Raw genomic sequence first — 25,305 nt, 5'->3', positions numbered from 1 at the left:
AATTGGTAGGTGATGTTAAGTGAGTGTCTGATGTTGAAATGGTTCCTTTTCGCTTGTAAGAGAATTTAAGATCAAATGAAGACTTTTTATAAGGCAAACAGTAGGGATGCCTGTTTCAGATGGAGGTAAGTACCGAAGAACGGGGGTATTTCTAAGAGAGGAGGGCATGGATGCTACATCTGCTTTGTTTTGCTCGTGTGCTGTCTGCGAACCGTGCTTTCTCTCTTGGGGAGCACCAAGTTAGTCATGCAAGAGTTAAGGGAACAGAAGAGCTAGGTCTGCACCTCCAGCCTAAGTGCTTTCCTCAAGGGGAAGATGCTTTCTGGTGCTGCAGCAGTAGGAGGAGACACAAACAACTCATGCCCTGTACCCACCTGGAACCGTGACAGTAATGTTTTAATCTTTTGAAGTGAACAAGTTTCTATGGCTGGGTAAAAAATTCGCCTGTAAAATGGCTTGATTCTGTTGGTGATATGTTATCCCTTTAATTAAATAGCTGACTTATGCTTGACAATTAATTGGAGTGATGTATGGTTTTTATTAGAAACCCATGACTAATTTTTTCTTGCCGTTCTTGCTATCTTATTGTTCTCGCCTACCCTCCTCCAAAGTTGCTGCTGCGTGCCAGCCATGTCCTCCAGGCACTGGTGCAGACCAGTGTTCACTCTTGCTTAGGCTTTTACCTGTTCCAGATAAAGCAATTGTTTTCAGACATTTTCCATGTCATCTTTCAGAAATTTTCCATTTCATCACAGTTCTGCATTTTCTTTGTTTTAAAAGACTCCGTGATTTTTTACATAAACTTAAAAAAAAAACAAACACCTCCAGAACTCATCAAAAAAAAACCTCACCACCACCACAACAAAACGCCCTACTGTGTAATACAGTGTTAGCTTCATCTAGTACCACATTTCCTACTTCATTAAAATAACTGCCAGGTTAAAGGAAAAAACCTTCCTGCAGTAGTCTCTGTGCCTGTAGAGTAATCTGCTAGCAAACTCAGGTGAATTTTATATTTAATTACAACAGGCAAGATTCAAAATGGATGTAACTGGAGACATCTCTGTTAAAATCAGTAGAGCAGCAGCTACAAAGAACTCAGTTTGTCCCTCATTTTATTCTCCCTAACTGTAAGAAGCTGAACCTCAAGCCTTTGTGTTACATTACAACAAACTGTGGACGATTCTTTACATTTTTTCCACTTAGAGAGCTTTAGTCTTTTTATAGGAAATTTATTTCCATGGGTAAACTTAGGCATGGATGAGTGGGGAACAATGCATTGTTTGTTAAAATGAACTTTTTTGAAGGGAGTGGGCTTAAGAGGAAGGAAATGTGGTTTAGATTTAAGTTGCTTTTGAAATTTCTTCCTCTTCTTTTTCCTCACCCTCCCCCCGCCCCAAACCACAAAACAAAACCCCAAACAACTGGAAGTCCCCAAACGGATGGTTCACCATACATAGCTTTAAAATATTCGATATAATCTGGAAAGCCAGAGAGAAAAATTGTCAGTTTAAAAACCACTATCTTGGTTATCCTTTCTTTCCCTTCCCTTCCGTCTGTGGGTTGTTCTCCCTCAAGAACATGCAGCTTTTGTCTCGGCTTTTCTAGTTCACGTTTGGCAGGGTTTTATCTAGTCTCTGTCACCGATGTGTGTAAAGTAATTTAAGCTTCAATTTATCCATGTGCTTAAACGTTTTCCTGAATGAGGTCCTTGCATTCTCTGATCCCTGGGTTGATCATTCACAGGGTTGCTGTGGAAGGAAGAACACTAAGGGAAGTAGGTGGGGGTGAAGATACTGGAAGGAACTTAAGGCAGGAATACAATTACATTTTTAATTGGCTAGATCTAGAGCAGACAGTTGGCTGGAAATCTCTCTTTCTCTCCTTTTCGTTAGAGGTCCTCTGTCAGACAGCTGCTACGTGACAAGCTGCTTCGCTGCTGGGCCGAGAGTGCCTGATGCTGGCTATCATGGCTGATCCCGTAGCAGAAGAACACGTGTCCCAAGTTAGCGAACTCTGCTGCGAATGTGGCCAGTTCCACCTCTTGCTGGACAATCATCTCTACAACTTCCAGGATGATGTGGACGATGAGCTCATCTGCCATATCTGCCTTCAGCCTCTGCTCCAACCTATGGACACCCCCTGCGGACACACGTACTGTTTCAAGTGCCTTGAAAACTTCATGCAGGAGTATAACTTTTGTCCTATGGATCGGAAAAAGCTCTCTTTCCAGCAGTGCCACAAGTCCAGTCTTCTAGTACGAAACCTGTTGGATAAGCTGATCGTCTTCTGTCCTTTCAAGGCAGAATGTCAGCAGACAATGCAGCGGTGTGAACTAGAAGCTCATCTGCAGAACAGGTGCATTCCCATTTACATTATGTTATTGCTCCTTGTGTAATGCCATCTGTCTGTTGTGCTTCTTGACCCGAAAGGTCCATTCTCAGAACAGTTCTTAAACTGGGGCAAGATGGGGCACCAAAGATGACAGAGGGTGAGGCCAGAGAGGTGGGTGGGTGAGGACAGCGTAATTGTGCGTGCGTGTGTTAGGGAGGCCAGCTCACATGTGCTACAGACGCGAAGCATGAGGTGCCTGCCTGCTTGCATGCAAGTCGTCTGCAGACACAAAACCTATCAAATGTATATAATTTTGTGTGTCCTGATCTGGGGCACCTGACTCTGAAAATTATTATAAACATGCTTATTCTTGTTTCACTTGCACAGAGAAGAAAGACAGGCACAAAGTCAACACTCTGGAAGCAAGGGATCGTGCAGTGTTGCCAGTTTAATTGGTCCAATTAAGATGTGCAATACATAAGTCTTTGATCCAAATAATGTAAGTCCCTCCAAGCTGCACATTATGCAGTTGCTGAATCACCTACTTATAATTCCATTATCTTCTCTCTTTCTTTTGCTGAGAAAGAGAAGCAAATGAAAAATACTTTTTTTTTTTTTTTTTTTTCCTTGCGCTTGTCAGCAGAGATGGGTTTTGGTGCTTCCACTGCTGGTTGAACTGGTGGCAGGCAGAATATTGCAGCTTTAAAAGAAGTGCAGGTGACAAAGAGCTCTTGCCACGGCATTTGAAGAACACTTGTTCCTACCTAGTTAATGATTGCAGGGAAGGGAGCTAAGTACAAGGCCTACTGCGGGCGGAAGCAGACCTTCATTGGCAGTGTGTACTTTGTCAGTGGGCAATGAGAAATGCAACAGGATTGTTTCTCTTCAGCTATGTCGTAGCTTTTTGTGGCAATACCCTATTTTAAAAAGAGGCCAAGCAGTGTGCAGGGAACAATTACGCTTAGGATACCTTTGCAGTTCCAGCCTAGGACGTATCCTTGCGGTTCTTGCTCGTCTTTGGTACCCACAAGCTGAGAGCTTGTGTTGGAGTCAGGGGAAGTGACAGAAGATGCTCATGTGCCCCTTTCCCTCGATCTGTGAAAGCTCATAATCTCCTTTTTCTTGAACTAACTCTTTGTACTGCTTGCTTCTTATCAGGCAGGGCTGAATGCTTGGACTATGGGGACAGGGCTGCCCGGTTGTGCAGCTGTTGGGTAGCTGGGGCCATGGCCCAGACTGGGGCTGGGCCTTCCTCTCTGCTCTGTAAATCTACTCTGGTGTCAGTAAACTTCTGTCACTTCTTAATCCCTCTGGCACAGGAGTTAAACACAGAAGAGAGAGGCACCCTTAAATGTTTACGTTAGAGACCTGACTGGAAACTATTATCATTCTCTTACACATTTCATAGTTCTTGGTATCTTCCTTGGGGAGGGTGTGTTCTAAAAATTGAGGCTATTTCACCAGGACTGTGAGCACAGTTAGACTGACAAATGAAAAAAAACATGAGAAAAAAATTTCACTGGGATTTGGATGTTCCTGCTGTTTAGTTTTAAGTGAGATTAACTGATAGCAGGAGACTTAAGGAAATATGAAGCATCTAGAAACTTGTTTTGTTGGGGGATTTCTCTGCCCTTTGCAAAATGAATTTGTTTCTCGACATCTTAAGGGGGACATGTGCACAAATGGATCAATCAGCTTCTGGTTTTAAGTTTCAGGGTCATCTTACTGCTTGGAGAATAAGTAACTAGTAATAAACCAGAGGAAGTAATACTGGGATGAGACTTGTTTAGCCAGAATGTAAATAGTTGAGTTTAATTTGAAAAGCGACTCTGGTAAACACCCAATACTACTCATGTCTCTCAAAATGATGCTTTTCCAGTCATCACCCTCCTCACCTGCCACCTTTTTTATAAGTACTCTTAAAAAAAGAGCTTGTTTTTCCTCGCTCATTTTTGCTGAGAGAGGCTGGCTGTGGTGTAGCTGCATACAGAGCGCATTTTGTTGAATGTGGAATTACTTCTTGAACCTCTGTGTGGGAAGCAGTCAGTGGGATTATAGGCTCCTCTAAATTGCTCCCATTCAAGGAGAGCCACCACCTGCGTGGACTGAAGGTGGAGCGCCGTCTGAGGGCCAGGTCTCATTCAGCAAAAAAAAGAAGCAAGCCTCGCTTGCTGCTCTTGCATGTTACTGGTTGGTTAAAAACAAAGCCTAATTCAAGGTTGAGCTTGAAACTTGAGCCACTTGCTTTGCATAAAGATACAGTTCACAGTCATCGCTAAAAGGGCAGAGCTAAGCATTTGCTTATATTTTAAGAGGTAGTGCTTTCTTCACTGAGTGTTTGCCAGGTAAATAGTTAGCAAGGGAGACTCCTGCTCCTATTATGTTCTCCTTTAAATCATTTGCATAATAGTATTGAAAGTAATAAAATAACAAGCCCGCTCAGAAGCTGATACTAGTACAAGTAGAAGCTGAAGTTCAAATGAGAATAAATTTTAGCATCTGCGATACAAACTTGGCAGCTGATGAGATCTTGAACACGCTTCTTGACATACCTTTGTCAGTCAGAGCTTGCATGTGCTAGGTTAACCGCGCAGGCAGAGACTAGCCACTTACGGTCACTGACAATCTCTCTCTAGGTGTCCTGGTTTCAAGAAATACAAATCTGAACTACAGAGGAAAAAGAATCCCATTTGCAAAGGGAAGGAAGATCCTCCTACCAAGGTGGAGACAAACACGCCCAAGGATCCCGAGGTACCAAGTGGAGGATCGTCACTTGTGGCAGAAAGCTCTGCAGCTGCTGTGGTATCGCTGGGGACTGCAGAGCCGGGACTGGTTAATCCAGCTTTTGAGGAGACTGAAGAAGGTGAGAGTTTGATACAGAAATGTAATTACCTTTTATAACAGAAAAATGAGGTAATTACCTCAGACAATTCAATTTTTGAAAGTGTCCCCAACATTCTTAGATATCCTCAATGCTATTCAGCCATTAGCAGCCATCAGAGTAACCTCTTTCCTCAGCTTGTCCTTGAGCAGAAGGGAGATGCATTCACGTGCATCAGGTGTGGCAGGATGTGCTCACAAGCACTAAACTGTCTGTGCAAAACAATTTGGAGAATCTGTTAAACTGCAGTGAATATTTGCAGTATTCTTTGCAGGAACAAGGGCAGTCCCTGTCAGTAGGAACATGCAGCACTTAAAGTGCTTGCAGAAGCTGCATAATTAGTAATTAGGAAATGTTCCAGCTTCTTCTTAATCTTGGTAAGAAAGTGAAATATACAGTTTCCTGGAGTGGTCAGTACCTCCCTAATGGTGTGCAGCAAGTGTATTTTTTATAGCATAACTTAGTTTTTGGGTTATAAAACCCTTGCAGATAAAAGTAACCATGTCCAGTATAGAACCGCTTGTCTCAACCCCTGCTAGAAGGCAGCAGCGTGGAAATCTCCGTGCCTTGTTTCAAAGTTAGTCTCAGTTTCCAAGCGTGCGGGCGCTGGAGCTGGCAACTGCCGTGCCTATGCCAGAGTTAATACACAGGTCAGTTTACTTCTCTGTTGGCTTTTTCCCCGAAGTACACTTGCGGCAGGTTTTGCATCTCTTGTGTGACAACTGCAGTTCACCCTGACAGGTAGTGCGCTTGGCTTCATTAGAGTGTTGGGCCTGCCTAAATGTTGCAGTGGTAGATTTTAATACAACCTGCTAACAACAACTTTCATCTTCAAAGTGTCTGAGAAGCATTGCTTAGTCTTCAGTATGCTGTGAAATAGGTAAACATTACTCCTGTTTTACAGGGGGATGGGAAAAGAGGAGGAAAGTTGATTAGAGGGGGGAAGTTGCAGTGAGCTGCCTGTGGTAAAGTCACCCCAACGGCAGAGCAGTAATTACAGCTCAGTCCCCTTTCTAATGGGCATCGCGGAAATTGGCATTTGTTATGTGTGCACTTCCAGTAGGCCAGCTGTCACAGTAGAAAAATAAATCTCTAAATGGTAAGTGAAACATACTCAATGCCCTTTAATAAAGCTCAAGAAATAATAATGACAGAGTTTAAATTTGCCCTAAGCTAGGAGAACATAGGAAACGTTCTGGAGAAACCGTACAGAAACGGGGGCTTTCTAAGCTTTTAATCTGACCTATTCTTTCCTCTCCTGACAGCTGCTTTCCCTCCAGATGCTACTTTGAACACAACCTGCCAGTGTTACAAATCTTGTGGTGCTATGTGAGGGAAAATTCTATTAATGTGTTGGTTTTTCTCTTCAATTTCCACAATCAGACCTTCCTCAGAGAACTAGTCTTGTGGCTGAAACGACCACAATTGAAATTCATCGAGAAGACCCGGAGGAAGAGCTGGGGATGAGGATAGTTGGGGGTAAAGACACCCCACTAGGAAACATTGTTGTTCAGGAAGTCTTGCGGGATTCTGTCATTGCTGCAGATGGAAGAATAGCACCTGGGGACCATATTCTTGAGGTACGTAAAACCCCACTGGTAGTCCAGTTGCTTCTCTTGGCTTGAGACGAGGGCTCGGGAAGAAGAGTTGCCTAGAAAAACTGGGAAATCTCTATAGCTGAGGGTTTAAAAGCACTGATCAGACTTGTGTGTCAGCAGCATTGTGTATCTGCTGGGGCTGAGAAGCAGACTTTTGAGGTTCCTTCCAGTCACACTCATATTTACCTTGCACATTTGATAGCATTTTGGATAAAGGAAAAAGATTTCTGTCTGATAAATTTCAGCCAGTAGCACCTTTTCTCTCCAAAGGACTGTGCTCTAGTTAGGAAGTCTTGTAATTGGTTGCTCTGCTATGTTTCTTAAGGTGCATATTCTCAATGGGCAGGTCCACAGTTTAAGACCTTATGACTCGAAGTAAGCATCAGATATGTAATGTGAGTAATAAAGAGCACCAACCTCATACCCACGGCCAGATTAGTTCCCAGATTAATCGCGCTGCATGGCGGTGGGCTGATCGAGGCGACAGAAGCTTGTATGCAGCAGTGAAGCCTCCATGCAGTGAGAACTGTTAGCACCTCCCGGCTACGGCTGCCCAATCAAGCCATAAAGACCTAATTATCCTGTTGGACTGTGGACTTCAGTCCAGACTGGCAGCCCCACATGCAAAAGTGGCCGATACGATCTCCGAGTTGGTTTCTTAGATAGACCAATAGAGTAACTTCTGTTTTCTCCAGCTGAATTGTACATGTCTCAGTCTTAACTGGGCTGTAAGTAGGGCAGGTCCCTGCACTTAGCAGCCCTATTAACATTCTAAAAGAAGACTGCACAGAGTCTTATGTGACAACAGACAAAGCGAAAAGTAGATTCTCAGAGTTACCTTGGTAAAAGCATGATTAGACTGATGATTCCAGAAGCCTGTAGACTACGGACCACTCTTCAGTTTAAAAGTGAGGGTGGGGAGTCTCCAGTTTGAGTCTTTTCCTCCAAGCGTGTATTGAACGCTGGAAGTTAAGGGAAATCACTTCTGCATTGCCGTGGGATGGATGTCATGATTCAGTGTTTTGCAGTTTCAGATTTGTTAGTTATGCAAGTTGTCCTGTCTTGTCCCTGTCCTCAGCTATTCGCCATCAGTTATTGTCTAATTTCATCTGCTTTCTTCTGCATTCCTTTTTAGAAAACTCTGCTCTCTAACGTGCATCAGTAGCAGCTGCTTCAGTCACGGCATTGCACAGGAAGTTGTCCACCCTGTCTCCAACTTCGTGATGTTCCGCACTGCGGACAGTACCTAAATTAAGTAGGTTCCGATTAGCAACTCTGGTTTGTTTGTCTTTCTAGGTGAATGGCGTCAACATCAGCAGTGTGACTCACTGCCAAGCTGTCTCCTTCCTGCGCCACCCAGGTCCTGTTCTCCACCTCATGGTCCTGCAGGAGAAGGGTTTTTCCAATAAGACTGCACAGCAGGATTCCACTGCCGCTACAAATCGTGAAGTGATCCACGTTACCTTGATAAAGAGAGACCGATCTGAGCCCTTGGGAATCAAACTGATCAGGAAGACAGACGAGGCAGGGATTTTTATTCTAGATCTGTTAGAGGGAGGTTTGGCAGCCAAAAATGGAAAGCTGAGTCGGAATGACAGAGTCCTGTCAATAAATGGCCAGGATTTGAGGCAAGGAACACCTGAGGCTGCTGCCCAGATAATCCAGGTAATTTATGACATGGTGAGGTTCTGTGGTTAATGACTCCGCAGCTGTCTGCGTTGATGGCAGGCCTCCTGTTCTGACCCAAGGGCTAACAGAACACACTAGAGCAAACTGCATTCCCTGAAATATGTCTTTGGGAAAGTGACTTCCCTGCGCATGTGTGGGAAGCATGGCTTCCAAATGAAGATAAACATGAAGAGTGGGAATCCATTGTGAGTCATCTCTGACAAGTCTGAAGCGAGGCAGTTGCTCGTGGCACTTTAGTTCAGCTAAGGCAGTTGGATCTCCTTTGTGGTGTGGTGTTTGGAGCCTTTCTTGCAGAGTGAATATTCGTATGCACTGTGTAGATGCACGCAGCAGAGAAATTAGGAGAGATTAGGACAGCTTCTCGTGCTTCAAACAGTCAAACTGAAGGTGTTTGGGAGATGTGGTAGGCTGGCAGCACAGAACAGAACCCTTTTGAGTGATTTGAAGCCCTCTCTCCCCATTTTACCTGTATTTGGGAAGGGACTCTGGAAAACAACATGAGGCACCTCAGGCTAAAAATGTTCTAAAATATTCAATGGGCAGAAGAGAGGTGGTCTTTCCCTGTGCAATAGGAATGCACTCCTGTTGCAGCATGCCGAATGTTTTGGCGAAAGGAGTGGGCAAGGAATTTTGGTTAAGGATTGCTACGTGTGCAGCAGATATCTTGTAGATCAGTTGAAATTCTTTATCTCCCTAGGCTATGACCTCCAGTTTCTGTTTTTATCTAAAGATCCTGACACAATACATCTCATCACATACTGTTTATATCCCGGAAAGGATCTGAGGTTAGCAGTGAGGGAGAGCCAGTTCTCTTCCTGGTAATCAGCAGAGGAGTGCAGTGGCATGGGAGAAAAGAAGAGAAAGAGCAGAGTTCCAGTACTGAGATCCTTTTTATGTTATATATGTGATTCCATTCTATGGCCTCTTAGAATTTTGTTTACCTCCCATTAAGTGCTTCTGTATTTCTGTTGTAATGTGCAAGCATAACTCCCGTATGAGGAACTCTTCCTTGATCCCGCTGAAATCAGTAACCAAAGTCTCAGAACCAGCTTCAGTAGGTTTGGGGATTGAATTCCTTTTGAAGTGACATTTGTGTAAAACTGTGACAGTCTTCCAAACATTATCTGTTCTTCTGAGGGCTAATTCTAATTCTTGGTTAAATGTAATTTTAATTTCGATTGCAAACCACTTGCAGGAAAGAGTCCTGCTACCTGTACTGTAAAGTACCATTTACAGCTATGTATATACACATGCACAGCTATATGTTCTGTACATAGTCTGGTACTCCTGGTTGAAGGGGATGGCAAATCCCCGTCTTAGGACGTGATGTTTACAATATATTTTACGAAGACATGGATGTGTGCCAACTTGTCTGGAAAAAAATTGCTCTATCTGATGTGACTTTGGAGGCAAGAGGCTTTTAAATTCTGTTTCAGAAAACAAAACTCCCCTGTACTAGTTTAAAAAGAGAAAAAAAAGACAGTTGATGCAGTCCCTCTTCCAAGTGCAGGGAATTCACTGCTGCCAGCGTGCTGTGGCACCAGGGAAATGGGGTCCGACGTCAAGAAATGAGAGCGGCAACTGTACTTCTCTCATCCATTGCAGGAAGTGCCCCAAGAAAGCACATACGCCTTACCCCAATGGAGTCCTTCACAATAAGGTTTTGTCAAATTATCTCAAAGAACAAACCAAATTAGAAGAGAAGTAACAATAGTGAATACTTTCCCTGTAGTTCTGCCAAGGCCAGACATACAGCTGGTTAAGTGTTCAATTAGCAGCAGTCTTTGACAAAAGGTCATGGCTTCAGGTACTCTGGGAAAAAAAAATGGGTGGGAGATGTTGAACAATAGACGTGGTATGTAAGCTGGGAGGGAAAGAGCTTTAACAAGTTTCATTACAATAAAAGAAAAAGCATTCAGTGCTCGTATCTTGGTCATCCATCGTGTGGACCAGTCAGCATTCTACCTCTGTTCATTTTGTATCACAACACAATATGCTATTTTGGTTATCTGTACCGAAGCGGAGGGATTAATCATCCCTTTCCACTTTCTCTTGTTTGGCATTTGTGGGGGAGGGAGGCATGAGTGAAGCCTGCATTTACTCCTGTTCCTTCTGACTAACATTTGCTAATTCCTTTTTTCTTTTCACCATAGGATTCTGTGGCTCTTCACAAAAAACATTGCATCTCGTTGCATAGCCCTGTTTCAGACCCTTTGTAGAAACCGATGCCAACCCTTCTCCCCACGAAAATGACAGGGGCCAACCCTAATTTCTGATTTAGTTTTCTATCTATTTTATTTAGACTCTTTTTGTTTCTTCTGGCAGACCACTGAATCAAGAGTGAACTTTGTCGTCTTGAGGCAGCCAGGCGTGCAGCTGTCGGACCCAGTAGAAGATGGCAGCACATCAAATAACAGCAGCAGCAGCAGCAGCAATGGAGGAAGCCCGGTGCACCATCGGAGACGACTAGACCAGAATCACTATAGACGAAAATCTAACTACCAGAAGGTAAGTTTTGTAAATTACGGCAAAAGCGCTGGTTTTTCTTGGTCTAGCAGATCTGTTATGGTTGCTCTGTGATGGTGATTTATCATGTAAGACAGATCAGGAGCTCCATTTCTTCCTGAACTATTGAAAAGCAGCAGGTTTGTGGCTTTTGGTACTGGAGAACTGTACATTTGTCGTCTACTGGGGAACACATTTTTTAGGGAAAAATATGTCAAAATTTCTTCAAAAGTCTCTAATGTTGATGCAGGACCAGTGTTTAATCCTTTCGTGTCTGGAAAGGGCCATGGGAAATTTACCATCCGTGAGACGCTTGGACTTGCTTCTTGACATCCGTCGAGCACAACACGTTCAGGGCATTGTGCGATGACGCTAAGTTATGCTTCTGGTTTGGAGCTAGACGGCTTTATGGTACAGAAGTAGAAACTACAGCAATTACGCTGTAGTGCTCCTGTGACTTCAGCGTTGCGTCTGCCACCTGCTTGCATATTATAAGAAACAGTATGAGCAAGAGGAGACTCGCCAGTCTGTTGCACCAAAGAGAGATTTGCTCTATGTTTAGAACTTCCATTTGAGTGAGAAAACTTGCTGCTTAGACTTTCGTGTTTAAATGTCTCTGGAGTTTCTAAGCAGCTGTCATAAATGGCTGGAGTGTGGTTCCTTGACTTTAATCCTAGAATATAATTTACATACTGTTTCTACAGCATATGCTGTAACGTGTGCTTTCACTACAACCTAAACATTTAGTAGTAGTCAGAGAGGTTGATTGCTTGATATGAATAGCCTTGAAATGAGTTTGCAGCTTGTTCCTCAGTGCAAAATTGTTCTCAGAGCGAGCATCTCTACAGCAAATGAATGTGGGATCATTAGGAGAGCAGCGCCTCAGTCGTGGTGGTATCACTTTGGAAATACAGGGTAGTATTTCTGCCCAGAACAAGTACATGAGAAGCTGACTTTGCCATCTGGATTAAGGATACAAGATGTTCTGTTATTTTCTCCCAGATCTGGGCTTCTCCTCTTAATTGCATTAATGAAGGTGCATTTTGTACTGTCATTCCTTTTGTAGGATTTACCTCAGGGATACGTAAGTCACGAAAAGACGGTCGCAATAAAAAAGGAACCAAAGGAATCTTTAGGAATAACAATTGGAGGTGGAAGGGATAACAAAAACAAGCTCCCTATATATGTAACGAGCGTGCAGCCCATCGGATGCCTCTTCAGGGATGGCAGAATCAAGCGAGGTAAGGAGGCTCTCGGACCCTTTATCCTTTAGGAACTGGGTTTTTTTCAGTGGAAGTTGGACTTGGACACTAAAGTGAGGCTGGAAGCAGTGCTCCACATGAGACCCTGAGGCAGAAATGGGCCTCATAGCCAAAGGTCTGTAATAATCCTATCTTATTTAATCAACAGGAGATGTACTTTTGAGCATAAATGGCATTGATTTGACTCATCTGAACTACTATGAAGCTGTCTCAGCACTGAAGTCTAATGCAGCTTCCCACTCAGTCGTACTGAAAGCCTTGGAAATCCTTTCATTGAACTCGACAGAGCCATCTCTGGACATCAAGGAGCAAGGATTCAGCTGGTCTCCCCTCTGGATCACATGGCTCGGATTGCCCAGGTACGTTTGTCTGGTGACTATACTGTATAGACATCTGTTCAGTCACAGAGCTGACTTTCACTCAAACACTAGAAATTAATTGCTTTGTTGGTTGATTTGGAAGCCTTGCTGGTATTCTCATTTAGCTCTAAGGCAGCGGAAGGCCTTTTTTGTCAATGAGGTACCAGTATAATATATGCGTAACAAACTTCCACTGCTTTTTATGGCGTGACCCCTTGTTCCCCCACTTCTGTTGGACGGTAACCATATTTCAGAAGGTCCTGAAAACCTTTTTGTTTTTTCCTGAGAGAACCGACACAGAAAATGAGAAGTATAGATTCTGGCACTTGAGGCACTGAGTTGACAGTCAATGTAGATACAGTCTCTGCTAAGATATCATTAACTGAAATCGCTCTGTGGCTCTTTCCGGATCGCATAACAGAAGCCAACAGATACCTGTGCTGTTTTATAGTTTCTAATCTGATCATCTCAGTTAGGGGCAGGCATTCTTTCAGTCTGATTCTTTTTGGCTGTCGTAATTGTGTCATCTTTAGCACGAAGCAGAAACAATTCTGAATAGCTGAGTTTTCCTACTGCAAAGCTTCGGACTTAGCACAGATTTAGCAGCAACGTGGAAAGTTCCAGATGAGAGGGTTGGGGCTTTGAAAGCTTGAATTTCTACTCCTTCCTGGAGAGGTGAACCTCTGGTTTGGTCACTTTTGCAGTTTCATCAAAATACATTCAGCTGTGAAAGGCAGAGTCTGTTGTCATTCCAGCTGACTGGAGGAGGATCGTGCAGGAGATGCACGTGGAACGGTGAAGCCAAACCCTTCTGCGGGAAGCTCAGGTTATTTACAGCCTTGTTTCTTGAGGCACCTGAAAGAAGAAATACTAACAAAGCCTCTGTTACATTACCCTTGCGTTACTTAGCAGCCTGTAAATGCTAAACAAACAGCCCAAGGAAGGTAGCTTTTGTGTCTCGAGCGACTGTAACTTGGCTTGTACTCAGCACCGTCCTACCAGTTTCCTCTGCTCTCCCAGGGAATCAGCCTGTCTGTTCTGCACAGGCCTGGTATGAACTAGCCCGAGCTGCACCTGGATAGCCCAAACCCTCGTACAAACCCTCGGATACTGGCTGGCGTTTGTTCCTCGTGGGTGCTCCTGCAGTGAAGTATAGCAAGGCAAAACCTGGCTGTGCTTTCTCCCTTCTTCCTTTTCCAATTTATTTGCATGGCTGGTGGCTTGCAGCTTCCTCGTCCTTTCTGCTACAGGGACTGGAGTCTGCTCTGCTCACTGGTCACCTGCCTTCGTTTCAAGAGTACACCAATATTACCTGCCATTTAATACGTTGCTTGAAATTCTTTTGCTGCCGGTATTAATGTCGGCCCCCTTTCATTTGACTGTTACTGTACCTTGCTACTGAAGCAAGGAGCAATGATGTCAGATGCCCTTTCTGCTTTTCAGTCTTCCTTTCTTCCTCCGATCTGAATTCAGGCATCTGAATTTGTCTGCCGTTCTTCTGTGGGTGTGAGGGTGGTTAGGAGGCACAAAGCAAGGTTATGTCATTTCAGGATCTGACAAAATCTTCCTCCTTGTTTCCAGTAGTAAAAATGGCTGTAATTCTGCTTTCCCACTCTTGGTTGGACTGGATGATCTTAAAGATCTTTTCCAACCTAAATGATTCTATGATTCTATGATTCATTTTCCCATCCACTCATAATAAGACCTGGTAGCAACTAGCTGGTCATCCACAGAATGAGTGATTTCCCTAAAGCCACTAAGAATCTGCTTTTTTCAGCTAAGCGAGGTATTTATATTTGACACTGTAGCTGGCAGAATCATATTATTTTTAATTATTGCTTGAGAATCTGTAAACTGAAATGGCACCCTTGTTTGTCACCTGGAAATGTTCAGGGTGCCTGTACGCTGGCATTTTTGTTTGGCTCAGGAATGCGCTGTTGAAGTGAGAATCCCAGTTGTCCTCACTTGCTGTTTTTAGTTCACATTGCAGAGAGGCCTTGACCCGCGCAAACTGGGTTCCTTTTGAATGGGACCAAACCAGAAGTGCTGTGGAGGAGTGCCCATTGCACTCTGGCACGAACAGACCCTGTGTGTACCACACTAACATCAGATTACAGAAAATCCCCTGAAATGTACCAAAACTAGACCCTGTGTCCTCAGCACCAGTTACTCCACTTGGATCTGTTCCTTTTGGGCTGCCCTGCTAAAGCAGACGTAGCCTCAGTACACTAAAACATTTTGCAGTACGGTGTGAAAGTTTAAAGCTTATTGCTGATGGCGTGTGCGACTTTGGTTTTGTTCAGCTTTTTCTTTTTTCCAGTTACTACTCCGATCCAGCAGAAATATCCTTTTGTCCTTAGAGGAAACCCATTTCTTTCTAGTTTGAAGCCAAACTTTATGCTGAAAGACTGGAGTCAAAGTTAGTGCTGAAGGCTAGGGAAGTGTATTCAGCCATTGCAAAACTTGAGGCCACAGTGTTTAATTCCAGCCTCGATTCTTCTATCTGTGGTTTTCTGTTTATGTCAAATGCTGCCTGTCATCTCGGTGTGCTTGGTGATGTGCTGTTTCTGAAACGTGGGGCCCCTGTAGCCCCCCCTGCAGAACGTGGGTAATGCGCCAGGCTGCTGTGGCAGAAGGGTTTTAGCAGAGAGGTGACAGCCCTGGTCCTGCGCCTTTCTTGGGACCCTGGGTAACAGAGGGAATAACAGGAGCATCTTGGTCACGTTCTTCCTAGAAGAAAAACACTCTGTGCCCCTAAGGCTACTTTCACACCACAGCATTTGGTGTGTAAGCTTGGAGCATCTTCCACCGCCGACCATGGTCAGTGCTGCGCTTCCAATGAAAATACAAACATCCCTGTAAGAGGAACAGCGTAGTAATATTTTTCTGTCTAACCTCAGGCAACTAGTATTGGCTGTACTGAAGTGGCTGGTATCTTTCTTGGATTTTTTTGTCTTGTAATACAACTGTAGTAGCTCTGCTGTCCTTGTAAACTTACTTTTTCTCCATTCTTTGCTTTGTTATTAATGGTAGCAGTGAGTGTTCCCAGTGAATTGTATGCTACTACTTATTGCTACTGAATGCTTATCATCATCACTGTCTATGTCACAGAAGATAGCGTAGGAACTTTACTTGATTTCTTCATAGTATTGTATTAAATCAATACCAGCTACTGGTAGTATTTTATACTGTCTCAAAATGCTGGTTTGGAGGCGGGGGGTGTCCTAAGTCATTGCACACTGAATCCTAAAGATAGCAGAAATACCAAGTTTACAGATTGATTTATCTTTTCCCTGTAAAAGCTTTGACACTTGAAAACAGTAACCGTGCACAGCGAGGCTTACGGATAATTCTCAGGGGGTGGAAAAGCAGTTTTCCTCCTGCCTTCTTCCTTGAGGTTTACCTGAAGTCCATCTCCGTGAAGTCTGAGCTCTTTCTGCAACAACTGTCAGGTGCTCCCTGCCGCGGCCCCGCTGGAGCGATGCAGTCCACGAACTCTGAAAGGGGTGCAGAACTGCAAACTCAGCAGGGTGTTTGTCAGAATAAAACTTGCACCTTTACTCTCTATAAAGTCTAAAATCCGCTTCCCACCGTCATTTTCTGTTACAGTAAATTAATGTTTCTCTTCCTATAAACCCTTTTTCATATTGAAAACTGATTTCTAGTGAACGTCCTTTTCCCACTCTTGGAGAATGTGTCTAATGATTTTATTTATATTCTATGCTGACGTAGTGCTTACCACTTGCTCTCTGGGCTATTTATTTGTACTAGCTGCCACATACGTTTCTCGTAGCTGTGTTTTTACACTTGCGTGATACCAGTAGAAGAAAACCATGGAGGCATCAGTAAGCTAGAGCTGGGTCTTCCAGCGTTTATGCGTGAAAAACTCATACAAAAGTAAATTACAGTTTGAAAGTAGATAATTGGATCTTTCTTCTAGTGAGAAGTTAACTGAGAAGGCTTTTGAAATCTGAAACTCATCTGCAAACTGCTCAAGCAAAGCCCTTGAGGCAAAAACGTTTATTAGGAAAAGTTTAGCTGCTGGAATACCTCAGCGGGGTGATCAGCGGCAGTTTCACACAGCGTAGCTCTGGCAGCGCCTCGGTGCCAGAATGTAACCTGACTGCGAGCCAGAGTACACGAGCTGCTTGCCCGCGCTCCTGCCACACCTTTTCAGACGCCTCGCAAAGGCTGCGCGTGTCTTTGTGCTACAAACTCAAGGAGCAAGCGCTGTTCGTGCTTATGTATCCCATTCTCCAAGGCAGCCCTAGCGCTGCAGCACACCCCAGGCTCACTGAGAAGACGTACCTCAGCGGCTGGCATCCAAAAACAAGTGGCCTGTGCTCGCTCTCCGAGGAGTACGCAGCAATCCCGGGTGTAGGTCCTGCAGGAAAGACCTTTCCTATTCCGATTTGGTAGTTAGTAGAAGAAAGGCTGCCATGCCTCAGATGTTTGCTTTCCATCAGTGATACGTGGCTGCTGAATGCCTTCATTGTACCAAGCGTGTAGTATACAGATGGAAATTAAAAAAAAAAAACAAAACTCGATTCTCATTAATTGCATGGGTGTAACTGCTGTTCACGATTAATTTGGTTTTGTTACTAGTACTGTGCACGTTCATTAGCAGAATTCATGAAGTTATTAATGAATCTTTCAGGTCACAAACCCCTTCAGAGAATGGTCATTTTCTGTTAACTCTTAAACTAGCACTGACAATACCGAGAAAAGATTTCTAAAGGACTGGCATCGTCAGATTTGGGAATTATCGCTGTAACGTGCCCTGCAAAGGGGTTGCCTCAAGTCCTTAAAAAAAGAAAATAAGTAAGAGGCTGTTACATAGCAGTGCTTTCTGCAAAGGAAAACACAATTTTCTGGAGGGCAGTTTTCCTTGAAACACACTCTTAAGCTTTCTCTGTTTTTGACCGTGCCTGTCTTCACAGCTACCTTCACTGCTGTCAAGATATTGTCCTTAGTAAAGGCAACCTGGAAAGCTGGGGCTTCAGCATTGTTGGAGGCTTTGAGGAGAGCAAAGGAAACCAGCCATTCTTCATCAAAACCATAGTGCCTGGGACTCCCGCATTCCGAGACCGGAAACTGAAGTACGTACGGGCCTGCACGTCTCTGGTGTTTGTGCCAGAAACACGATCGGTACTTATGTCAGCGTGCACCATTTTACTGAGGGGCTGTCTTTTACCCTTTTAACTAGTTGAGCTAAGAGTTAATTACTTCTAATTCTTAGACCCTCATTGGTGCAGTTCATACTGTTACCAAAGTTGTGACAAAGTCCTATATTAAGGAGTGCTTTGGTTTCTCTATAAAGGTGCAACTAAAAGGAATTAACAGTTGCGTTTTAGAAGGCTGGAAAGGGTTTAACTGAGTAATTAGATAAAGGTAGAAAGGGAATGTTTGAGATGAATCTTGGAGGTTCCAGAGTATAAAATCTCCTGCATTAGGAAAAGTATGCGAATGGAAGCAACAAAAGCCGTCCTCTGCAGGAAACTTAAAACGAGCTTTGCTGACCTCTCTGTTAGTAATTGCAGCGAGGGGAGGAGTGAATAGTGGAGCTGGAGGACCCCACAGAACTTTCTTGCAGCGTTATCTCTGGGAACCAACAGAGCTGGCTTCTCAGCAAGCGTGCAGCAGGCTGCAAGTGCAGGACTGTAAAAAAAAAAAAAAAAAAAAAATAGAAATGAGGCTGCTGCCTTGCAGGGGATGTAGCTTCAGTGTAGGGAGCTGGGCTTTGCTCCCCTGAAAACGGAGTGAGAGAATGGAGCTGGGTCACAGCCTTGGCGGGAGGACGGGGCGCAGCCGGGTTCCCGTGCGAGCGCCAGGACAGCAGCGCGCTCTCCCCGTTAGACACAAGGAAGGTGGCTGGCTGGCTTCAGCACCTCGCCTCATCTCAGCCGAACGGTGCGACCGCTCGGCAGGCGGCCGGGTGTGCCATGGGGCGGGCAGATCAGGCAGGGCGCGGAAACCCCCGTGGTATTGAGCTACAACGTGACAGCATTGCTTCGGCGTCGTGAGCGCCTCACCTTAACGATTGCTAGGCAAGTAGCTGTAGGAGCGACCTTGGTGATGAGTGCGTTTATCAGCACAAATTCGTTTTCTGTAACTTTTCCCTCTGCTGACCAGCCAGCCGGTCACGCTGCTGCTGCCCCTCATTGCTGTGTCACCCAAGTACCAGCAGCGTCCTCCTCTTCCCTTGCCCCTTTTGACTTGGAAGCAAGCCTCTGACAGCAACCCCTCTGCTTGCATCCACTCCTTGCCCCTCATCTTAGAATCACAGAATTGTTTAGGTTGGAAAAGACCTTTAAGATCTTCCATCTAGTGAAAAAGTGGCTTCAGCTTTTGATGATCTTGGCTCAGGGTGGGCTAGATGACCTTGAGGGTCCTAGGTTGCAGTGTTAACAATAATTAAGTCCTGACAAGTCATGTTTCCTGTCTTCTCATTAGGTGCGGAGACGAAATAGTGGCAGTAAACGGAGTGCCAGCGATAGGAATGAGCAACTCGGAACTAATCCCAATGCTGAAGGAGCAAAGGAACAAAGTCACGCTTACTGTGGTGTCCTGGCCGGGAAGCCTCGTGTGAAAGCTCAGACAAAACACAACAGTTTCAGGTATCAGCTGGCCATCACGCAGAGCTAAACACATGCCAGATAAACCAAGGGAATGCTGAACTCTTGCTACACGGTGTATTGCCGTGGAAGACTTTTAGCTTCCTTTTTGGAGAAAACATTTCTTTACTGTGCTGAGGTCATCAACAAATCTGGTTGTTGGATTCAAAGTAATGGTTAATCCGAACAGTTGTTGTAGCTTCCTGGGCTCATTAAAGCTCTTTAGAATTGGTGTTGCAGAGAAAGCTCTTTTTCCAGTGTTTCTCTACAAATCGCCTTTGAGGCGCTTTCCTCGATTTTAGAGTTCTGCTTTCCATTTAAGATTTTGAACAGCTCAAAAGAGGCATGACTCTCTGATTTCCCCTGCTAGTTTAATACCGATCTGCTACTGGTCCCTGACTTCCATTCCTGGACATTGAGTCACTTTCTGCGTGCTTTTAAAAGCCACCAATAAAACTGTAAGGGTGTGGACCCAATTAAGCAGTTCCTACAGCCCCCAATCTTGATATTTTTAGGTTATGAAACCTAATGAATGTGTTTATATGTTAAAAAAACACCCAATTATAAGTCTTGGCTGGCAGCTGAAGAGCTGCTAGGTTAGCACGGTGGAGCTCTGGTGACTTTTATGAAGGTCCTGTCACCAGGTAGCTGTCACAAATCCCGATTTAGGATCCTGCCAACGACGCAAATTTGTCGCGAATTGGGCGATTTTAGACGGCTTAAAGAACCACCGTCAAAGGTATCGGCAAAAGTGGTTTCATTGAAATACGGTATTGTAAAAGTGTGACTTTAACAAAAGTTCGGTGGCAAGGTTCACTCTTACTGCACGAAGGGTAGAAGAACGATTCAAAACTACCGAGACGCAAATCAAAGTAACCGTACCGCGAGGTTACGCGCGCCGCCGGTCGCTTCCCCAAGAGCTGCAGTTGGTGAGGGGTCTCGGCCTCGAGGAGCACCCTTGAGAGGTGCCCCAGCTCAGGGGGAGATCACCACCACGCAGGGAGCGATGGAGGCTCGCTCCGGCCGTCAGATTTACGGAATAAAGTGCTTGGCTCGTAGTCAAATTACATGCGATGGAAAAGGTGGTGCGTGAGACTCCTTGTACACACCTTTCTTTGTTCCTTGATAAACGAGTCATGGAAAAGCCACCCGCTATTCATGTGTTAATCGCATGATCGGTGTTCCAGGCTCATACGCATCGCTGCTGTGGCACCGCTGCTTTGGGGGTTTTCACAGAGCAGACTGGAACTACAGAAGTTCTTGGCCCGGTTACGGCTTTGGCCTTCGCCTCCTTCGGAGCCTGGCAGTAGTTTGGTACAGTTTGGTTAAGGAGTCGAGTGCATCCGTCCCAGCAGCCAGAAATAAGGAATTTAATTGACATCCCCCTCCTCAGCTTGGTTTCCCTGCTTTTATGCCTCAATAAAATGACCAGCTTTTCCCACAGAAGGTAGACAATCAAGTAAACGGGCTTGTTAAAAGAAACCTCTCCCCCCGGGTGCCATCTTATTTTTATCAGTCTCCCAGCGATCAGCTGCAGAGTTAAGGCAGGGGGGAGGAGGAGGACAGACCTGACGCAGCGCCTGTGCCGTCAGGCTTGTGAGATGAGCTCCTGCAGTTCTGTTCCCGTCCCTCCTGCAGCTGGAGCAAACGATCGGCTCCTGGCTCAGGGTAAGCTCAGAGGGCAGCGGGCTGCCTCGGCTGTGTCGTACCAGCTGCGTGAAAGAAGCTCCCTCCAGAAGGACAGCTTGGCTTCGGTTCAGAGCCACTGTAGAGCTGACATTTAGAATAAAAGAACTGAAGCCAAAGCGGGTTGGTTTGACTTACGCCACCTTGCTATGTTCCTACTTGGAAAATCCACAACTCCACGTAAAGCAATTCCTGCTTTTTTTTTTTTTTTTTTTTTAAGAAAGTGGTTAATTGGCAGTAAAAACGACAGAGCTTTCAAGTCAGGTTGCTTTGAGATCTTTCCTCTTACGCCGGTTCTGCCGCACCTCGTACGGAGCCAGCGCAGGTTGTACGAATCAACGGAGTTTCTCTCCCCTGTAAAAATGCTAGCTAGAACGAATGTTTAATTCCTAGGTGTAGTAAAGTGACTGCAGGTAAGTGCCTGTCCTTGTCTTAAGCAGTGCTTTTCTCAGGGCTGGCCACTTCGTAATTAGCTGTTGCTGCAGAGCAGGAGTGTTCCTTGCTCGATGGCTTGGTGGTTTACACACGGAGCGATTTCACCTCCCTTGGCTGTTAGCTTAAGGCAGTACAGAGCAGGGCCTCGTATCGCAGTCTGTCATAGCGAAATAGCCCAGGATCCAGTCGTCACCAAGGCTTCCCCGGCACACGGTGTGGCCGCTCTGGTCGATAAATATCGCCGTGGACTTTGACAGCAGAAACTGTGTGTGGCCAGCTGGGCTCTGGGGCCTTTGATTTTTTTCCTGTTGTTCCTACTGAATGCTGAGAGCAAAATCATTCCGAAGTCAGAAAGGTGCCTGGGGAAAACCGGTCGCTCGACCTCTGTCTGCCACAAAGGAACAGAAAAACCTGAAGCAATTTTTTGTCTCTTTCCAATCGATGCGCAGAACCTGGGCCTGGTATGGAACAGTAAATATTTATGTAGATAAGAGAGAGGGCGATTCCTACTGAGCTGTACCAAGTATCACTTCTGTAAAGTCCAGGAGGAAAAAGCCATGCAGCTGGTGGTCAGACAGTTTAAGTGGACGCTGCAGAGGGCAGCACGATTTTTACTATTACTCCATCTCGTTTCACAGTGCCTTCAACTTCACCAACACATCCTAGTAATTTAAGTATTGTTTCCAAGATCAGCTTGTTAATAGATGTTGAATTTCTTTTGATGCCTTTATAAATTATTGCAATATTACTGAAAAACATGTCTTGGAGGTGGTTTGTTTTTTTTTTAAACCTTTCTTTCCAGTGTATCAGCTAACGCCCCCAGAATAGGTCACCTCAACAACAGACATTTCTCCAAGAACCAGGAGGCAGGAACTAGCGTAACTCTCTTCTGCTTCTCCCAGGAAAAGAGCTGGACTAGCCTGAAATACACTGTGACTGGGGAAAAAACCCGAACACACGTAAATCCCCCATGCCCTTCCCCTCAGTCGTGCCCCTGCTCCTCTCCGCGAGGCCGGCTGCAGCCCCCGTGTGCCGGCGGGGCTCAGAATTGACTGGACTGAAAAGCTACCGCAGGGAATAAAGCGAGCTTCATCTAACGAGGCTTAGCTCCCCGATTCGGCGTGCTGCGCGGCTCGGCGCCTAAGAGGCAAGGCTGGGGCTGCCGCTCTTGCTCCCAGAGGAGTTGCCCGTCCAGGCTGGGGGGCCGGGTTAGGTTTTGTTGTGATTTTTCCTACTGCAGTGCAGGCAGCACAAAAATTCCTTGACTGGAACGGCGGCGTCCGATGGTCTGGGAGAAAGACGGCATTGCTGCGCGAGCGTCATGAAGTTAGCCTCGCCCCTCCGTAACGCTGCGCCCGTTTCGCGCTGTCAGGAGCTGAACGACGCGCCGGAGTGCCCCACGATGCCCTACGCCTTCGCTCCACCGTGAGCTGGCTGTGAAGTTCACCCTCTTGGCGGCACCGGGAGCGTCGGGCACTCAGTAACGCCCGGGCCCGCTTCTCACCTCCGGCTTCACGCCGGGACAAGTACTGATGCCACCAGCCCCAGAACCAGCCTCTTTTCTGAGAATTTTAGAGTCGCCATTCAGCATCCCCAGGGAATGCGACCGTGAAACCTGCAGTAGTTACCTGCTGCAAGTCAAGATTATTTCCAAAGCCCCACCTTTAGACTTCTCTAACACATTAAAGGCAAACATTTCACCTCTGTGTAGTTCACTAAAATAAACCCGTTGCAAACTCTCTCCCTTAAATTCACAGCTGCTTCTGGCAGCGTCAGCTGGCTAAGTGAAGGACATGGGTCCCTCTGTAAATTAAACACTGGAAAAAACCCCGCGAGAGGCAGCTGCAGCACTGACTCCTCTACGCAAACTTCTCCATCCCCTCTCCCACACCACCACCCACCAGCGCAGGTGCAGAGGGAGGGTGCAGGCTGGATGTGATCACCCTTAACTGGGCCTGTTTACAGCTCAGGGTGCTTCTGGCACCTCCACAACCAGAGCAAGAGACGACAGGAGCGGGCACGGAGTAGCTCCATCCCCCAGAGAGGCACCACATCCCCCTCAGCAGGCAAAAATGGAAGAGCTAAAGGAAGCTTTGGAAGGTTTGGAAGGCCAAACCCTAGCCTTACCTGAGCATAAAGCTCTAGTGCCAGCATTTTACCCCGGTTCAAGACAGGCAAAAACCAGCTCGGACTGCCCTGGGGGGGCCCTGCCTGGCCTTTTCTTTGCTGCTAGCTGCCTTAGCAATTTCAGAGTTCATGTTCTGGCAAAAAAATAAATATATCCGATTTCATAATTACAGAACACAGGCTCTCTCGGGAGGCACAGGCAAGGGCGCTGGGCCCCTCCGCCCCGGCGTGCAAACGAGCCCGCGCTCGGCAGCGCAGGGTGGGCACGCTCGTGGCCGCGCCCCAGACGAGCGTCTTTCCAAGCGCTCCCGAAACCTTCTCGCCGCTTTTGTTTTGATTTCTCCTCGGCCCACGCCAGGCCGCGATTTGGATGAAAGCCAGTTCAGCCCAAGCTCCCGAAAGCTGCGGGGCAAGCGCAGCTGCAACCCGCCAGCCCGGCCCCGGGGTTTCCCCTCGCTCCACCCGCTCGTTGCCAGGAGCCGGGATGGCGGCAGCTCGCCGCCCAGCAAGGCACCACTGCCCTCCCCTCGTGCCCGAAAAGGCGCCCACGAGGGATGCCGCGTTCCGAACGCGCGGGGTTCCACCGGAGCTCTGACGCGGCTGCAGAGGGAGGAATATTTCCAAGCCCGATTCCAGGCCCTGCCCTTTAACTCGGGTTCTGTGTGCACACCTCCCCACTGCACGCACGCTTCCCGTGATCTCAAAGCACGTTTAAAAAGCTACGTTAAAAACCAAACAAAAAAACCCACTCTTTTTAATTCTCCCCACAAGTTTTGCAGTTAATGGCTCCTCAACTGCCCTGTCACAGCATAGAAACTGTTACCGTAGTGCGATGCTGGCTCAAGTCTCTAAGGCTGTAAGCTTCACATGACACTCGGACTTGCAAGATTACAATAAAAAAAAAAGTAACATTTCAGAACCGTATTATTTTAAAGCAAAGACTTAAGAGAGTTTTAAATAACAAGTCAAAGTAGCACAAGATAATTAAAAATGAGACGCTTGCGGACTCACACAAACAGCAGTGCAGTCTCCTAAGTCCTAGAGGTACCAAAACCCCTCAAAATGACTTCCCCTGGTCTTCCCACCCAGAAACATCTCTGTTGCCACCCTCCCCAACCAATACTAAGTGCAAACAAACTTTGGAATTTGACTGAATTTATTTGGAGAACTAAGGGGGAAGGAATGCGTTGCACGGGAGTGTTGGTGATAACCACATAGAAATAGCCCAACCCCACGAGGGCAAACTGCTAGATGGGATTTCATGTTCTCTACTGTGCTAGATTATCCAGCTCAACTCTTAGTTTAAAAAAAAAAAAAAAAAAAAAAAGGAAGTTAGTCAAAACTACATTAAAGAGAAACTCATGCTCTTGCTATGGGTCTTCCGTCGATTTCCCACTTCAAGGTGTAATATAGAATAATTTCTGCAATGGATAAAGAAAAAAAACCCAGGTTTGAAGTCCTTGCACACCCTGCGCAAACACGGGCGACAGCGTCTCAACGCCGTCGGCCCAAAGCAGGGTCCTGTGGCCCACCAGTAAAGCAGTTCCTCCTCGCCTGCTGCCCACCGGCCACCGAGAAATCAGAAGACTTTTTTTTGTAGCTATAAAGAAATTTATTTGGGGATGAGACTTTTCACTACTAGAAGCCAGGCTCTAAGCTGGCTCTCGGGATCTAACTCACGCTTTTCTTTGGACAATAAATTTCAAGTCGCACTTACTGTCCTAGTTTTCAAAAAGGAATGATGATGACAAAAAAAAAAAAAACAAAACCAAAAACCATTACCGAAATGCGTTAGTTTCAGCTGAAGCCATCTTC

The 25,305-nt window shown here is 45.8% G+C and overlaps 1 protein-coding gene across 1 annotated transcript; it reads left to right on the top strand.

Annotated features, from left to right (window-relative positions):
* The first annotated feature begins 1,957 nt into the window (after positions 1-1,957).
* On the top strand, positions 1,958-19,318 carry LOC104024506 (ligand of Numb protein X 2). The gene is made up of 9 exons (XM_009489339.2): positions 1,958-2,358; positions 4,971-5,197; positions 6,599-6,795; positions 8,110-8,478; positions 10,828-11,010; positions 12,074-12,248; positions 12,418-12,628; positions 17,569-17,727; positions 19,082-19,318. The coding sequence occupies exons 1-9, from the start codon at positions 1,958-1,960 to the stop codon at positions 19,215-19,217; spliced, it is 2,058 nt and encodes a 685-aa protein (XP_009487614.2). The 3' UTR covers positions 19,218-19,318.
* The last annotated feature ends 5,987 nt before the right edge of the window (positions 19,319-25,305 follow it).

The sequence above is a fragment of the Pelecanus crispus genome, chromosome 13 (assembly GCF_030463565.1).
Source record: "Pelecanus crispus isolate bPelCri1 chromosome 13, bPelCri1.pri, whole genome shotgun sequence".
Taxonomy (NCBI): domain Eukaryota; kingdom Metazoa; phylum Chordata; class Aves; order Pelecaniformes; family Pelecanidae; genus Pelecanus; species Pelecanus crispus.
This window is presented reverse-complemented; position numbering and strand designations above follow the sequence as displayed.